General features: G+C 33.4%; 1 protein-coding gene across 1 annotated transcript; it reads right to left on the reverse strand.

Annotated features, from left to right (window-relative positions):
- Window positions 1–3,326: 3,326 nt before the first annotated feature.
- LOC118275927 (uncharacterized) lies at window positions 3,327–14,030 on the reverse strand. The gene is made up of 16 exons (XM_035594060.2): window positions 13,841–14,030; window positions 12,953–13,160; window positions 12,201–12,293; window positions 10,255–10,475; window positions 9,588–9,798; window positions 8,868–8,963; window positions 8,558–8,787; window positions 8,257–8,467; window positions 7,606–7,704; window positions 7,287–7,519; window positions 6,802–7,021; window positions 5,575–5,673; window positions 5,267–5,496; window positions 4,859–5,069; window positions 4,292–4,387; window positions 3,327–3,767 (listed from the first exon to the last, which is right to left on the reverse strand). The coding sequence occupies exons 1-16, from the start codon at window positions 13,973–13,975 to the stop codon at window positions 3,553–3,555; spliced, it is 2,808 nt and encodes a 935-aa protein (XP_035449953.2). The 5' UTR covers window positions 13,976–14,030; the 3' UTR covers window positions 3,327–3,552.
- Window positions 14,031–19,312: the final 5,282 nt, after the last annotated feature.

Here is a 19,312-nt window from a genome sequence, read left to right on the forward strand (position 1 = left end):
CGTACACATGTTGAAATGTAAAAAGCCGGAAAAGACGAGTATCATTGTTTTGAGCGCAGTGAATCAAAAAGTCAAACTATGTCGAGTTTTATTCGGACCTTGGCAACCTTAGTTGTGTACCTGTGCTGTGTTCATTTGTGAATTTAGAATGAATGAATGATTCATTCATTAAGATTTCGCCGCCGTTTTTATTTTATTTTATTGGCATTTAAGCAATTACAATCAAAACGGATTTTACAGTAGTTGACGTCTAGGGGTACATGAAAAATTAAAATTATTTATATCCTGTAAAATTTATTCGAATTAGGTTATGAAAATATAGTAAGTAGTTGGCATGTAACACTACAGGAAACGAGACAAACGATTAAGTTTTGTCTATGATATTAGTTTTGGCGCTAAATTCAAAATTAGAAAGAACTATGATTTTAATTTTTTATTTTATTTGCAGTTCTGCTTTATATTATTACGTACTTATTCACTTAATTCACATAAATTGTACAAAAATCTTAAACTACGAAGCAACAAACTGTTAATACATAAAATAACGTCCATACTTAAATAAAATTACAATCGAAATAATCATTTTGAGTGCGAGTCCCGGTCGGTGATAATAGTTGTTTACGTGTGTATTTTTATAATATTCGTATTGTATTTTTTATTATAATCAATATTTATCAACCTAAAATGTTTCTTCGCCTTCTGTTATACGAGATTTCGTCATTAATTCGTCATTTCTCGAGGTGCACAGCTAGCTATAGGTACAGCTTTTCGTCAGAGGAAAGAAAATTGGTGCAACATAATAAAATATTATTATTTATCTATCTATCTATTATATAAAAAAGAATTGCTGTTCGTCAATCTTGTTAAAGGCGAAAACATCTGGATCGATTTGGCTAATTTTGGATTGTTTGTAGAAGTCCAGAGAACGTTTAGGTAAGCAAACAGTTTTTTATTAATTAGATATTACTTTTGTTTATTTTAAGTTTATTGTATTTAGCTTTAATTTATCTATTAAGACTACGAAGTCTGCTGGGCCAGCTAGTATTAAATAAATAATTAATTCTGTGTCTTAGTATGTAGTGTCGTATAAAGTTGGCATTTAATACAAAATATAAAGTAAACATTTTATGATTACAATCATTAGTCAAGTAGGGCAAGTGACCCGGTTGTGGCCATCGACCCCTTTGTGGCCACTTGGGCCTTCAAATATTTATAACTAAGGCATGGACAAATAAATTACTCTGTTATGTACAGTATTTAAAATATTGAATATTGGAGACACTGATACCGTTGGCAGCTTTGATGTGTCAAACTTCACTTCGATGCAACAAGTCATTCTTTTTAGTTGAGGGTGAAATTGTTAAGATCTTAACAAAAAGGCTAAGGCGAGCGGGTGAGGATTTGGTTTTTATTTTTTTAATCTTTGCTTATTGTTTGGATGTTTATGTTAATACTACATGAAGAATATATTGTCTAAGTGGAACTAAAGTTATTTTGTCGCCACATGTTTCTGAAGTGGCATTATTAGAAGGTGGCCACTAATGGAGACAAAATTATGAATTTCTCCATCTTTGGCCACACGGCTGGCCAAAACTTTTGTACATAAACGCCCCACTTCTAGTCATTTATCGTAATTTATTTATTATTTTTCCTTGGCTTTACATATCAACAAACACATATTTTTCATTTTCAGAGATGCAATAAATTGCCTTCATACAAAGGGAGGTCAGTTTACTTTGCAGCTTTTACCAACGTCATATAAATGTTGATCTCTTTATTTGTAAGTTAAATTCAAGTGAAGTAATAATATTTCATATTTTCCAGACCAAATGAAAACCATTGTTTCTAAAATGTCAAATCTAATTAATAAATTTTGATTACTTTTATTGTATTTTTTGATGGCCAGAACTGGCACACGACCGTGGCCAGAAATGGCACGAATCTGGCCAAAAATGGCACAAACTCCCTTTTTTTTTTTCTTTTTTATACAGTTATTTTTTACTGGACGTTCTTTAAAAAAAGGGTTTTCTTAGGCAAGATTAATACATGTTAAATGACTTTTTACAAGAAATATGTTCGTGATAACAAAAACTATAAGTTAAGAAAGCCTCAAAGTCGACAAAATTCTTAAAGTGGCCACAACCGGGTCACTCACGATACTTAGGTGCCTACTTAAATAATTTATTCGGAGGCCTTTTTGAATTACTTAGTGATTTTTGTAGACAATCTTTGTTTATGTATGTACTTATTAAGTAAAGTAAGACAAGCGTAGAACACTATATCAATCAAGTAATAATACCTATAAAGAATACTATAGTATTAATACCTATTACTTAATGAAAGTTATTATAATATATACTATCCTAAATATGTTTTTAATATCCGCCTGGTAAGTACTTAGTATATTTTAAAATGTTGTACACAGTTGTTTTCTCTTTTCTTACAAAACCAAATACTTTGACGATACATTCACATGAAATATTGTGGGGCGTCTCGATTAATTTCATTTTATGGGGTAACGGGACGAAACGTCCATACACTTCTAAAATTAGTTTATCTAAGCATTGTAGCCTTATATGACAATACAAAAAAACGTGGCTAGATATCAAATATTTTTTATTATCTAACTGGCGGACTAAATTAGATTTTTAATTTTCATACCCTGTCTACTATTACAGTGCTTTTATAGTGTGATCTGATCACGAGTTGGATGGGGGAATAAAAATTTTATTATAGGATCTGGAAATCTTTATTATTTGGTTAATGCTGCTGTGGAGCAATGTTTATTTATTTATTTATTTATTACACTATGGAAGACTTACAGCTATATAAAAACTGTTGAGTTGTTAACCGCAATCTCCCTTCGTTCCCTCGGAATCCGAGGGAACGAAGGACCATTTCGACATACCTATAGATATTTAATAGTATTTGTTTATTATATATTTATTTATTTGTGAAAATGTCATTCTTAGCTATTTAAATCTAAAAATGGTAATCTTGGAGGTCAAACAAAATAGGTACTTGTTTGTGGTTTGAAAGATAAAAGATGTCCATAACTGTATAGGTATATAGGTTGTTACTTCTGTTAAAGTTCGTCCATAGAATAATAGGTCTATCGTCGTCGTCTATCGTTTGTGTGTCTGACGGTTTCTCTGTCATGATTAGATATTTCTCTATGGAAGGCGTGGAGATATTTTTACTGAAGGTACCTTATTGACGAATTGTGTTTTAATAACTTCGATGTTTAAGCAAATACGTGGGTAAAGAGGGCAAATCATGTAAGAATTAAAATTATAAATAAATTAGTGAATAATAGTAACTTTGCAGTGTTATACATACTTATATTAATCAAACACCATTTACAACAATTTTAAAAATTAGTATTATAACATCCTAGAATAGGTTTCAAATTAAAGTTAGTTGGCTGCGCGACAGAGATTAGTACTTGCGCTATGTGTCTCTAGCTCTGTAACTCTAGGTTGGCCTGAATTTAATGGAGCCTTTATCGAACAATTATTTTTATTAAACCGATCTGAATGGATTTTCTGTAACTTAAATTATGAAATTCACTACAATGCACACAAAAATCACAATGGTGGTGCTCTTAACTAAAAATGCTGCACTGGGTTCTGGACAATATAAATCATTTTGTTCGACCGTTCTAAAATATGATTGATGGAGCTCTTGTCTCTGTTCTATCAGATCTGCGATGGCGGTCTCTCCAGCAGGTGACATAGTCCTTCCGCGACTCAGCTGCCAGGCTCGAACTAGACATGAAATCATAATATAGATTTTCATTAATAAATTATTCTGCTATTGATAAATTATTTCAAATTATAACCAATGTACCTATTACATATTTTTTGGAGCTTGACCGGGGTGGTTATTGTGCTTCTTGATGTCAATAATATTAAAATGCATATGCATACATACATACACCTACATTACTCTATGGCGCGTATTGCCACTGTACAATGCACACCCACTTTTCAGAATTTATGTTAAAAGGCCCATGCAATATAATGTGATGCTATTGCCATATATCGGGCACATTTCGAGACTCCGTGCTACTATGTACTACTACTAAGAAACTAAACACCGAAAAAAGCCCAGCAATTTTTTGGCCGATCCAGGAATCGAACCCGAGACCTCTTGCCAGCTTTTGCTTTATAAAATAGGTAACAATTTTAGCCAACTGCATTAAATAAAAGAGAAAGACCTAGAAGATAAAACTGATGATAAAAATTAGGTCTATAGTGTCTAGACTTAAATGAGTCAAATGGGTACATACTTCGTCGTCGAAAATTGTCTTCGTTTTTGCAGCTGTATGCTAACGCATAACTCGTGTAGTCTGTCGTCAATATGTAGATTATTATTTCGGTAGTTTCTGCAAAAAATAAAACTATTTACGGTGCGAATGTTTTGTTTGTAACATCAGCTTGAATTTTTGTGTCCGATGTTCTACATAGTAAACCATTTAAAGTAGGTAATCAACAACCTTATCATAAACAACAGCTTATCTATATCTAAGTACCACTGTGCAAAGACCTCCTCTCACACATCAACAACCTCACAACGCCATATATCTCGTAGGTAAATATTTACATCATAAAAAACAACATTTGTTTCACGACTTCGAAAAATCTATGAGATTTTAGACCAATAATACGTCCCTGTATGAAAGGTTTTTTTTTCGTAAATAATTATAATTAGGTAGGTATCATCGTTAACCGTTGTCACACCCTTTCTCCTGTGTCATAGGCGTTTACAGTCATGAAAATAAACTAGTTAATAGTCAAATCTTACTTATAGGCTTTTGAATATTTTGGTCAAGTTTTAGAATAGTTGATACACTTACCTTCTGAGCCACCTACGGGCATAAACAAAGAAAACTGTCCGATATTATCAGTGGAATTGATTCTGCCTCTCCTATGTTTGATTGAAAACTGACCATCGACTACTTCGTACGACATTAAATTGATGTTGTCAGAGTCTTGAGTCAATCTTGTGCCAACACAAGAAGTTGTGACTGGGTCATATCTTTTAATCTGGTACCAAGTTCCCTGGAACTGAACACAACGTGTAGGGATCTTTTAAATATACTAATAACCTTACAGAACCATAATGTTAAAAGCACATTCCCTTTCCTTTACAATTTCTACTACAATTAATAAACTATTTACCTAATGTTGCTTGCACTATAGCCCGGAGCAGCTAACAATGTAAACTATTAAAAATATGTTAAAATAATAATATGGAATCTTACTTGATTTATATCAAAGGGCGCAAATCCGGAAATAGTTTCGTCACACTGGCCAGGTATTATGATACTATCATTCGGAGTTATATCGGGATAGTAGAAACACGCCTCATCACTCTGATCCGTAATCTGATAGTATTTGTTGGTAAGACCTTGAGTTTTAGTAATCACTTCATTAATAGCAGCATTATCCTGTGGAGTCAGTATTCCGGTCCTACTTAGTTTCCAGCTGCCAACTGTACATTGAAAGATATTTGGGTAATTGATACTAACGGAGGGGTTAAAAAATATATCTATAAATTTTATTTACGTACCTCGTCGTCTGTTACCGTTGTCTACATTAGTGCAGCTGTATACAAGTGCATAATTGAAGTAGTCGGTTGCCAGTATGTAGGAGTTAAATTGCCAATTTTCTGTACATACAATTTCATAATAAGTAAACATATAAACAAATAACAGATTCATATTTAGGTATAAGCGCAGCGTGGTGTAGGTTGTGAAGGGCCAAAGTCAAAGACAAAGTCAAATCTATAAATATAATAAATCTGTAGAAGGGTCAATCCTGTACATTGAAAATATTGAAAAAATAAATAGCGTGGATTATTTATTTATACTCCGTTCGGGCATTTTCTTTGTACTAAAAGTTTAATTATATTGATATTATTTTTTTCATACCTTTTTACTATTTATTTACTTTTTTTCGATAAATTAAAACAATAACATGAACCGAAGTCTGTGGGTGTTACTGGATCGATACCAAACCCAAATACGTGATTAATTTTTTTTGTCTGTGTGTCTGTATATGCATGCATCACGTGAACACTAACGGTTTGATTTCGATGAAACTTGGTATAATTATTCTACCTTATTATCCTGGGCATAAAATAGAATACTTTTTATCCTGGACAAAACCTAGAAAAAAAAACCTTAATTGGATCACCTTAATTATAATATGTAGATATTTATAAGATGTCATTGTCAGAGTTACTCAAAATGGAGAAATAAAACATACACGCGAAGATCGACATCCGCGCGGACGGAGTCGCGGGCGGAAGCTAGTTTCAATGAAACCAATATACTACACTACAATAACTACTTAAAGATAAAAAAAATAAAAGTGTCAACCTGTCGGTCAGTCCTCTAGTAAAGCTATTCGCTCGTTCCAAAGTATTGAAGATTCCTATAGAGAAGAACGAGCAAAAATCTCTATGGTTACTCTTGTTCAATCAGTTTCATTATTCAATTTTAGTCTTAGTTTGTTTAGTCTTTGTATTTGTAAAATGTTAAAGTTATCTAAATGAATAAAATTATATTGATAATATATAAAAACAATAATATTTTTGGTTATATTACATTATTAAGTTGGATTATAATGTAACCTATCAAATGTAATCTATCAAAGAGACCGGAAAAGAATCAATTAATAACACATCCTTAATCCTTTCTGTTCGTTTTTTTTTCTTTTCCCAATTTTCCCCAACTCTATTATTTTAAAAGTTACGAGTACTTGTTCAGCATTTATATTTTCTTCGATGACTTACCGTTATTACTCCCATTAAGGGTTACTCGCAACTGGCCAACTTTATCTACGCTTGTAAGAATAGCCTGTCCTGCTATAGTGAACAGTCTCTTATCCACTATTTGGCTGTTGATTACTGACATGCCTGCCCGTGTAGTCATCACAGCATATTCGGCACGGTTACATTGTCCAGTTTGTGTTGGTAGTGGGTATCTAGCGACTTCTAGCCACGGGCCTGCAAACTGAAGTTAAGAATGGATATTACTTACTAGAAGAAAGTTAAATAATTAATTTATCCTCAATTAACAAAATAAACTACAGGAATGGCAATAATTTTTAACACTTGTTACGTACTAGCTTCTGCCAGTGGCTTCGCCTATGTGTTATCCCGATGCTTTGAACCATTTGATGTGATTGAGTAACAAACATACACACCAACTCGCAAAGTTTCGCATTTGTAATATTAGTACCTAAGATTATATTTGTGTCAAAAACATTTATACATACAGCGGCCATTTTAAAGTTTGAAACACCTTTGATGGCAGTACTGCAAGGTCCAGGCAACTCTATATAATCCGGTGGTTGATCAAAATCTGGATAGTAGAAACAATCATCTGGTGACTGGCTTGTGGTCTGATAGTACTTTTGATGGAGACCATGGGTCTTCTTTATAATTTCATCCATGACAGTCTCAGCCGTTGGCCTCAGTGTTCCAGTTCTGCTAAGTTTCCAACTGCCAACTAAAAACGAGGACCGCGTAAGTAGGTGTTCCATTGTAGGACTAAGCTTAAAATAGTAGCTGAAATTTTTATTGGCTTCGATTTACCTCGTTTGTTTCTGATATCTGAATTATCGGTGCAGCTGTAGACAAGAGCATATTCGTTGTAGTCGGTCGCAAGGACGTAATAGTCGTTTAGTACAGTACCTGAAAAAAATATATGTAGTAGGTACCTAAATCAGGTTTGTTTAATTGATACAAAATAATATTATAAGATAATATTAATTGCTAAAAAAACGAAATTAAATTAAAGTTGACGAACGGGAAAATTGTTTATCAAGAAACGCGCGCTCCACACGGAGATAGTTTGAGCATATAGATAATTACCACGTTTGCTCAAGGAGGGTTGATGATTTCAAACTAGTAAATAGAAATTATAAGCTCAGGTTTCATCACAATATTGTCTTCACTGAAGTCGTACATTGTATGTCACAGATGTTTAAATTATATTAGGAAGTACATACATACATGTAACTCGGAAAAAGTCACATAAGTACATTCATACTTGCCAGATTTCAAACCCGCACCCTCATTCAGATGCAAGAAAATTATCAGATGGTAATATTTGAGTTGACAAAAATAATATTTTTTGTAATTTAGATTTTTTTTATTATTAAGTACCTCATTTTACAGAATATGTCTACCTCAACGGTCATAGGTTCTTTGACAAACGTGGCCTATAAAACTAATATAACTCACCATTATTCACATTTAAAGTAACCTGCAACTCTCCAGTTCCGTCTCTGTGGGCAACAGCCTCCCCTGATATGGCTTGCCATTCTTCGTCAACTACTTCACTGTGCAATACTGAGATGGCGCCACCAGGAAGTGGCCCGTATACAGCACGGTTACACTGACCATTTTGTTCGGAATTCGGGTATCTAGCGACTTCTAACCACGGGCCGGAATACTGGCGGTAGAATAAAATATTACGAACCCATTTAAATGTGCGCTTGTTAATATGTTACATAATATTGTAATTAAAAAACCAGAAACGTACAGCAATTGCGTTAAAGTTCGCAACACCTCTTATGTTGTGATCACAATTTCCAGGAAGCTCGATGTATGGTGGTTGATCAAAATCTGGATAGTAGAAACAATCAACTGGGTCTTGACTGGTCACTATGTAGGAACCTTGGTCGAGTTCATTGGTGATGCTTATGACTTCGCTAATGGCAATATTAGCCGCTTCGCTCGGAGTCTCTTTTCTGCTAAGCATCCAACTGCGGACTAAAAATAAGAGCTGTGTAAGCAGAGGTTTATCGCAGGAAACAAAATAATGTATAAATAATAGACAACTTTGGGATTACCTTGCATATAGCCATTTTGTGTATCGATGCAGCTACATAGAAGAGCATAATCGTCATAGTCGACTGCTAGAACGTGATAATTTGATCTTTGAATCCCTGAAAAATATATATTATATCAAAAGCTTATAAGTGGCCACTACTTACCAAAGGCCTCTTCTCTTACAGAGAAAGTTTGAACTTACAAACAAACGGTACGAACTTACGTGGTGATTACACCACGCTTGATCAATGTAGGTTGGCCATTTTAAACTTATAATTAGTAATTATAAGCCTAGGTTTCCTCACGATGTTTTGCTTCACCGTTTGTCAGTGTTTTTTTTTTCACTAGTACGTATTAAGTATTTTAATTACGTAATAGTTATTGTTCTTAATATTTTGGTAGGAAAACAATATCACATCAGAATTATCTCTAGTATTCAAGTCTAGTGCCAAACGTTGTACCTATGTTGTAATATTCCAGTTGTGGTGAAAAAGATCCGTTAGTCGGTGACTATTTTGAAGTATTACAAATATGTGTAATTAAACTAAATAAAACATTAAATTACCTAAAAATGAAATGCTTAAAAATACTTAACATTTTTAGATTTGAAAATAACTTGCAACAAATTCCGTTCTGTTTTATTTTTATCTTATTTTACAGAACATGTCTACCCCAACGGTCATAGGTTCTTTGACGAATATGACCGGGCCTCGCTCACAATAAACTTTAATATAACTCACCGTTATTCACATTCAAATCAACCTGCAACGATCCAGGTCCGTATTTGTTGGCAACAGCCCTCCCTGATATCGTTACCAGTCTTTCGTCAACAACTTCACTGTACAATACTGAGACGTCGCCACCAGGAAGTAGCTCGTATACAGCGCGGTTACACTGACCATTTTGTTCTGAATTCGGGTATCTTTTAATTTCGAACCATGTGCCGGAATACTGGCGATGGAATAAAATATTACAAACCGCCTTCAAAAACCAAAAACAAACCAAAGTAGAAACTAAAAAACTAAAATTAAAGTTAAATTAAACTAAAGTTATATCTAAGGTTACTTTAATAGTTGATATTAAACAATTATATAAACAATATTATTCGTTAAAACTTTAATAGATATCTTAATCTATTAAAGTTTTAACGAATAATATTGTTTAAAACTTGTAGCACCGATTTCTGTTCTATCAGTAATCGGTAACCGGTATAAATATAGGTATATTACTATATATAACCTATTAGTAATATATTATGAATTTTAATATATTAATTTTTTTATTATTGTTGTTCAGGGTCTGGGTGACATATGTATGTGAACTTGTATGTTTGTAAACGCACCAGCGACACAGGAGAAAATTCTAATGTGGGGCAACGTTTAAAAAAAAACTGAAACAAAAACTTACAGCAGTTAAATTGAAGTCTTTAACACCACTGATGTTGCAAGTTGGGAGAGGCTGATTCATGTTGACCATTAGTGGATTAAATTCTGGATAGTGTAAGCATGACTGCGTTGTAGGTTCATATTTTATTTGATCAAGAAGAAGATTGTTGCGAAGGAACTCATTCATTTCAATTTCATAACGCGATTCTAAAGACGGAGTTCTGCTCATTTTCCAACTCTCCACTGCAAATGTCAAATCAATTGATTTAGTTTATATTGGTTGTCCAGTAAATAGTGCACCATTCTGTAAGGAGTGATAGCTGGGGTCAACACTTACCTAACCAACCCAATATAATTGTATTGAATATACATACCAATACGGTATGTAAAGGGTGTCCCAACAAGAACGCAAGATTTAAAAACTAAATAAAACGCAGATATAGAAAAAAAATCGTGAAAGCTGTTATAATATCGTAAAGTAGAGAGGATGAGGTTATCTATGGAACAATACAGCGGGCAGATGGCTGCCGCTGTTTGCTGAAACATATTGATCTTTCAATGAAATTTTCAATGACCGTATTAGCATAAATGCTGCGGTATTTATTAATTTTGCGTCCAATTTTTGTTTTAAGGCTTGAGTCGAAGTCGGCTTATTCGCATAAACCATCGACTTTAAGAAACCCCAAAGAAAAAGTTGGTGGTGATAAATCACATGATCTAGGCGGCCAATACTGGTCACGGAAAACTTTGTGAAATCCACACGACCGGTTCATGTCTGATGCAGTATTGAATTGTATTCTCTGGTTGTATGACATGTGGGCTATTTTGTTGAAAACACATGCCTTCCAAATCCATTTCTTCAACTCGAGGTACGAAAAGACTGTTATCATTTTACGATACCAAAATTCATGATTGACTGTTTGCGCTTGACCTGGTTCATTTTTAATCGTGTAGCGCTCCATTTTTACTAACCTCGTACCTTATACTAACAAAAAATAACACGTGTTCAAATGTCCAAACAATGATTCTGTAAGGAGTGATAGCTGGGGTCAACATTTACCTAACCAACCCAATATAATTGGTGAATTATGTATATTCAGCGAAATTGTAGAGTTTCAAAATTAAATCACATTTTCGCAAATTTTGAAAAATTGTACACTTGGCACACATCTTTTAGCATAATCTCTTAGTGAAAAATTCTGTTTTTAGTCATTTTTGTTCAACAAATTATTCGTGGACTCTTTTGTGGTATGAAAAGTGGAACAATTTTCTTGTCACTCAAATTTATATATTTCAATTCTATTAGAGTGCATTAGGACTTAATTAGGTATTTGGAACATATTTTAATGGCTGCTTAATCTATTACTTAGTAATGATTTTGTTCCAAAAACAATTGCTAAAGACTGGATTAAGTAACCATTACATAACTCTGAGTACAGCGATTAGGCACCTAATCTAACACTAATAATCCTAACAGATTCATAATAATAAATTATCTCAAATACTGTGCAGATTTTTGAGCCACGTTGACTGTATTGGGTAATTTCTTCGAGTAGTCGCACGTGCAATTGCCGGTTAAGGGGTCTTGGGTTCGATTCCTAGGTCGGGTGAAAATTTCTCAGTAGTAGCACGGAGTCTGGAATTGAGCTCAGTATGTGGCGATAGGCTCACCCCCTATTACATGGGAATTATAACACAAATGGCGAAAAGTAGGTGTACTTTGTATAGCGGCATTACGTGCCGTAATGCCGTGGCGTTGTGTGTATATATTTTTAATACTCAAAAATACGTTAATAAGATTATACTTCCATTGATTGATTTTTATAAAATCTGTATTCCTTCTACATGTGTGAAGAGCCCTATCGACATTAGCATGATACCCTTATCAACACAAGTAACAAGTTATACATATTTTTATACTAACTATCGTGAGACATACTAATTTAATTAATCATTATTTTTAATTACATTGGTTTCCTCCGGTTTCCAGGTCACGGCAGCTGAATAAAACTGCATAATGTTCATTGAAAGTCAAAACTTGCAGGGTTGAAACTTTTTCCTCTGTAATATAATTACAATTTTGTTTTAAAGTGCATACCAAATTACCAATTATCTACAAAATTACATGATAAGTGGGGAATATAATCAGTCATTACTCTGCGGAAATCTATATCAAAAAATACTTCGGAAAATAAATACATATTGTTAATTCCGCCAAAAAGTTGATGATTGTAGTAGATGTTATTGCATGTTACAGAAGTTTTGCAAAATTATCTATTTCTTGACGATATTAATACTTGGTATTGATCCAAGTGTATTAGTTTACAGGTATATTGTTTATAGAACTGCTGAGGAACGACGGCTTATATGTATATCTTCGAGGCACCACATAACTTATGTTAAGCTAATTTTATTGCAGTGGATTTCACAAAGCAGCAGGCGAAGGGCAGAGTGAACAACAGCTGAAAAATATTTTACTGCCTAACAATTAGGCTGCACACTACAGCTTGGGAATTTACATTATTGTCAAATAGGAGTTGCCGACATTGTTTATGCGATTACATTTTGAGGTAATTCAACTAGTTTATCAAATTCATTGTTCATAAACCACAGTTGGTGCTTTCTTACCACTGTCGTGGTATAAACAAAAACTAAACCGGGCTTTCTTCCGGATTACAACCATGGTACCGATAGAAAATTGTACGATAAAGTTAACTTACGTCCGTCGACAGTTAATGTAACCGTAATTTGTCCAGTGTTATCCGCAGTAGCTGTTCCTGATATTGAAGTCCATCTTTCATTTACAACTTGCCTGTTCACTACTGACATTTCACCATTTCTACCCGGTGTCCCGTATTCAACATGGTTACACTGACCATTTTGTGTTGCCCGCGGGTATCTACTAAGTTCATACCACGTTCCAGCAAACTGTTGATAAATTTATAAAATATAGCGATTTCTTTATACTTAGTTTTGCCATAAATATTGTAATAAAGAAAAAAAACTGCTTCTATTCATAACTGGCCTCAACGTTTAAAGTACTACTAATAAATGGCAAGAATGGTATATTTTATAAAGAAAAATAATTGAATTCAAAGCAAATGCTTTGTAATTATTTATATTATTATATATAGCTACTTCCGCGCGGTTTCACCCGCTCTGCTCGGTTCTTATTAATCGTAGCGTGATGTTTTATAGCCTATAGCCTTCCTCGATAAATGCACTACCCAATACAAAAAGAATTATTCAAATCGGACCAGAAGATCCGAATATTAGAGCGTTCAAACAAACAAACAAACAAACAATCAAACAAACAAACTAGTATAGATTAAAAAATAGTCCTCTAATGATATTCTGATTTATTTTGCTGCGAAACCCAAGAACTGTCTTGAATATTTGTTTTGTCTATAGCCCTGATTACGATACGATTATAATGTGCGTCGGACTTCATTTAAAGTGACCATGGATCGAAAAACAACAAGGCAGATCTTTTGGCCACTATATATTACTAGATTAAAATTGGCAACAATTTTACATAAATGTTCTCATATGAGTATAATGTTTAATAAGTTAAATTTAACGTTTGTTGTATGAATGAAAATACTTACCTCATTGAGGTCAAAATTGACAAATTGCGGTATATCGAGATTTGAACACGATTGATATTTTGTTACTGACTCCCCTGTACACACACTCACTAGTCCACAAATGTTCAGAATTAATAATATAGTTAATTTCCACATTGTGCACTTCACATCACTACTTCCCAGTGCATCACATTTGAATAAGTAGCCTATTTGTTATAAATATACTAATCTGTTAATTAAATCTGTAATATTTTATCTTTCTTATGGATTAGCAATAAGTCTGATTAATAATTTTGTCTTATAATGAATAGGGAAAGTACTTACTGGATTAAAATTTAATCCGTGTTAATTAATATTAAGGCAAAAAGAGCTTTGCTTGTTTGTATTTTTGACTAATTCGTCAACTCGCGGGTAAGAACCTTCCTATTTTACGTAATTTTTAACCGACTTCTGTTGTCGTCAACTCACTCATACATGGAACTGAGGTATGTATGCACAACAGAATTATATGCTGATACTTGATGCTTGATACATAGCATTTTTTTTGTCATGAGAAAATTATCCAATAATCTAATTCTCCCGCCATGGGTGAGGCAAGATAGTGAGAGCGGGAGAGTGTCAGACTCTTATTGACTGACTAAAAAAAACTATCCCATTCCTACTTCTCTCCGCAGCTCCGTATCGGGTATCAGTCCTACAGACTAGGATCTGTGGTGGACTGATTACTCGTTGAGGCGCCCGCGCAACGCGTTGCGCCGTACGCATGGGTCTGATTCTGGTCGAGCACCACCGCCGCACGACAAGTACGAAGGGGTAGGTTGTAGTCTTTCTTTAGGTTACCACGGAATAAATAGTAGGTGTGCGAGGGTTAAATTGTATAAGTACACACTTCTGCCTAAGTCTAGTTTTAAGTGTGGGAGAGCCATGCTTCAGCACGATTGGTCTGGCTTAAACATATTGATACCAAGAGAGGTCTCGAACAAGTTTTTTTTATATGCCATAAATTAAATAACGCCTTCGTTAACAAGTAAATATATCAAGTTTCGCCTTCGTTACTCATAAGATATGTAAATTTTTCCTGAGGTTGAAAGCGTGTTTTTAATTTCTAAAATTCATTCATCTGTATCAGGACGGATGACAAAGACAACATACGTTACATTTATTTAAAAGTAAAAAAGTATTAAATTACTTAATGATAATAATACATTGTCTATGTATGTCTATGTATTATTATCATTATAAAATATACTTTTTTACTTTTAAATAACGAAGGCGTTATTTAATCACTACATAGTATAAAACAAAGTCACTTTTTCTGTCCCTATTTCCCTTTGTATGCTTAAATCTTTAAAACTACTTTAGGGAACAGAGAGTAAAGTTCCCTAAGAAAAGGAGGATCCTCCGACCAGGCGAGGTGATCAGCCTGGCGGGCTTTCTGCCCAACTGGTGTTCGTTGGGATTTTCTATCCATGTTAATTAGCATGTAAACTTCATACATGTATGTGCTATGCAGGATATTTATGACGTCATCCGTTGATAGTCTATGTGCGACTTCTGTCATCTGTCACTTGTCAGAGTGTCGCCACACTACGCAACGGATTTTGATGCGGTTTGGTTATTAGATTGAGTGATTCAAGAGGAAATTATATGTATAATAATATTCATGAAATAGTGGAGAAATATTGTATTTTTTGAGGTTTCTAATGTGATTAATATAACGTTAATTACCTTTTTTTTTCGCTTTCAATGCAAACCCTTCGAAATTTATCAAAATAATGTACTAATATTTGGGGCCACTATATATTACTACAAACATTAAAATAGATAACAATGTTACATAAATGTTGTCATATAAGTTAATTGTTAACGCTTGTTATATGACTGAAAATACTTACCTCATTAAGGTCGAAACTGACAAATTGCGGTATTTTGAGATACACACACTCACTAGTCCATAAAGGTTCAGAATTAATAATATAGTTAACTAGCGGACCCGACAGACGTTGTCCTGTCTACACGTCTTTAATTTGAAATTTTTAAACTTTTTTTAATACTCGTAAGCTTACAATGCAAGACCCTTCGAAATTATTATTCAAATGTTATGACAATATCTAACGTCATTAATATTTGACACTGCGATGGTAGCGCCGTCTGTCCGATCCAATACTACAAACATTCCAAAATCAACAACTAACTAATAAATTACATAAATGTATGTCATAAAAAAAACATTGTCCAGCGGACAAAATATGTGAATGAAACCATACTCAGATCCTCATTGAAGGTCACACACAAAAAATTTCATTATAATCAGTCCAGTCGTTTAAAAGAAGTTCAGTGACATACACACTTACAGAAGAATTATATATATAAAGATTTCCACATTGTGCGTTGTGACATCATTACTTTCCAGTGCACCACAATTGGATATATGTTATAAATAGACTAATCTGTTATTTTAAAACTGTTACAATATTTCTTAATCCATTTTACCTTTTTTATGGATTAGCAATAAGTCTGATTAATGGTTATGTTTTATAAACTTTATAATTAATAGAAGAATAACATATTTGGATTAAAATTTAATCCGTATTATTTATATATTTATCTAAAAAACTTTACATATAAAATTGATAAAATTTTAATAAAAATTGATAAAATTTGGTCCAGATATAGTTAAGGAAAGTCTCGAAAAGTCCACAGGAGTGGAAAAAATATTGTTTGTTACGCGAAGTCACCGAAAATTCTACAGTAGGTACATAACAGGATATTCAATCATGTATATGTTGCTAGGGATGACGTATTTAGGTATTGAGTCGTGGTTTCTGAATCCCCAATGATCCTCAAATTCCTGACCTCCAAAAAGCTGGCAACGTACTTTTAACGCCTCTGATATTTAGGGTGTCCATGGGCGGCACCCATTACTTACCATCAGGTGACCCATATGCTCGTTTATCTTATAAAAAAACAACGGTAATCTCTGGTGGCATTATACAGTTTTCTTATTTACGTGTGTGGATTAGCCTCCCAAAGTCGTCCAATAACATTCTGTATGATGATTTGAGAAGCATTGAGCATCCAAGTGTTTTGAACTTGGTTGCAACAATAATAATATTTTTATTGTAGCACAAGTTTACAGAACAAATTTTGCTGAAATGATGTTAACTGTTTTTGATACTACTTTTATGTTACTTATTATATTTAAATCTACTAGTTGTTTTTTTATTAGCTTTAGTTTTTTAGTGTCAGCTATGTACCTACGTTTGAAACAGAAAAAAAAAACGCGTATTTGCCAATTATAATATAAAGATCATCTTTGTAGTATCTCGGATGAAGTCCAGAAACGAGCAACAATTAGAAAAAAAAAATTGTATCTACGAAAACCTGAAAACGTACTCCCATGACAAGGCATTAAATTGGAGAATACCTGTTCAAATTACTTATTAGGGAAGTAGAGTTTGTACTGATACTGCAAGTGTATCCAACATCTTTGCATAATAAACGAAGGTTTTCATTTTCTATTTCCGAGAAAGTTCTACATCATAAAAACGGAAGCTGTTTTGACCCTTAATTCAAGCTCAGTCCAAGAATTTATGATCCTACCAATAACGTAAATGTAAACGCAGTAGGGTAAAAAGAAAGCCAAGTTCAATACAAAACCTATGCTTGGTTGTGGGCTTCGCCACAAAAAGAATAGAAATCTAAATGAGTGCCAAGTTCTGTATAAAATCCAAATATGTATTTATTGGAAGAAAATAACATTATGAACAAGTATTAAAATTCTATTTATATGTTTTATTGGATACCTATTACATTTGCTGTTATTTAAAATGTGATATTACAAAGTAGGTAAGATATGACTTGGCCAGTTTTCATTATCTCAGTCTTTCTATTAAGTTATTCAATTTTTTTTAATCCTGATAAACACAGGCCAAGTGAGCTACGATCATTATTTGCGTAGCTCAGTACCACTTTCTTAACAACATTATCTACTAGGCGCTATAATTCCGAAACCACAGACTTCGAACCTTCGTCATAAAACAAAGTTTTATCTTACAGAAGAATACTATCACCCAAAACATAAATGTAATGCCAATTTCGATAATATTGGAATGCTTCTCCTATAAAAGAAGTGAGATCTAAAGTAAGTAAAGTTCCATAGCTTTTCTCAGTTAAAAATGATATAACAATAATGGCAAGTTTTACACAGTTCTTTGTTATAAACCTACTAAACGCAAAAAACTCAAGTATATAATTTTCTATTAAAACTTGCCAAGTTATATCATTTTTAACTGAGGTCCACACGAAACAATGGAACTTGGTATTATTTAGATCTCACTTCTTTTTAGGCGAAGCAATTCCAATGGTATCGATGTTTGGCATCCTTTCACAATGTTTTGGGTACAAAATTTCATTTATTTTTGTACAGGTTTATTTTCTTTTTTTCTGGAATGATTTACTTTACTTTGACTAAATACAAATCCTTCGTAAGAATTTTAGGTCAGAGGTACGACATTGGAAGATATAATATAAATTTTTTGTTAAAGTTCCTGTAGGGGTATGAATTTACACCTTCAGAATTTTTAAAACCGAAGTCACACTTGGCCATTTTCAGATTTTTTCCTTTACCTTGACCTAAAGACCTACCTCCAAATGCCAAATTTCAAGATCAATAAACCTATTGGAAAGTAACATCTAGGTTTTTGATGAGTGAGTCAGTCAGTGAGTGTATAAAAAAAATAGCGATTTTCTGACGTCAATATCTCAAGACCTACAATAGGTAGACAAAAATGAAATTTTGTATTTAGTATTTATAAGTAATAGATCTGAACAGATACTAGAAATTTCATATGCGTACAAGGATAAAATACTGATTTTGAGTTAAAGGTGGGTCGAACTTGGCCCGTTCTGGACAAATGGTTCGTGTTCAATATAACCCACGGCCGGTGAGCTCGGTTTTTTTGCTAGAATCTGAGCTGGCGGACACACTGCCGTGTGTCTAGATTAATATTATATGACTTTGGGAGACTTACTCCTACCCGCATAATGCAGATCAAGTAAGAAATCCGAGCTTTTCTATTAGAAATAATAATAATAATAAATCTTTTAAAGTTCTATTTTGATACATTAAAAAGAAAAAAAAAACTCAGTATTTTTACTGAACCTTCATCGATATTATTTGGTCCACACGAAACAATAATAATTATTATTTGTAACTCTTTGACGAGCAATTCAACTGGTAATATGTTTCAGAAAGTTGTACGTACAAAAATTCTTACTTTGATCAACAAATTATTGATTCGAGTCTGGAAGTGATGTATTTTTTTATAACCTTTAATCCCCGAAGGGGTAGGCAGAGGTGCACATTATGGCACATAATGTCTATGTAAAGTGTGTGTATGTGGAAGTGATGTGTATGAGAACTTTTAAAAGAAGTATATGAGGTGGGGCCCCTAGGCGCTAGCCTACGTCACAAAGACAAATAATAAGATC

Source organism: Spodoptera frugiperda, chromosome 8 (assembly GCF_023101765.2).
Source record: "Spodoptera frugiperda isolate SF20-4 chromosome 8, AGI-APGP_CSIRO_Sfru_2.0, whole genome shotgun sequence".
Taxonomy (NCBI): Eukaryota; Metazoa; Arthropoda; class Insecta; order Lepidoptera; family Noctuidae; genus Spodoptera; species Spodoptera frugiperda.

Coding starts and splice junctions, on each gene's coding strand:
- LOC118275927 (XM_035594060.2), bottom strand. CDS start 13,975: ATGTGGAAATTAACTATATTATTAATTCTGAACATTTGTGGACTAGTG. Junction 8,468..8,557: donor CGAACTTTAACGCAATTGCT/GTACGTTTCTGG, acceptor TTCTACCGCCAG/TATTCCGGCCCGTGGTTAGA. Junction 5,070..5,266: donor CGCCCTTTGATATAAATCAA/GTAAGATTCCAT, acceptor CGTTGTGTTCAG/TTCCAGGGAACTTGGTACCA.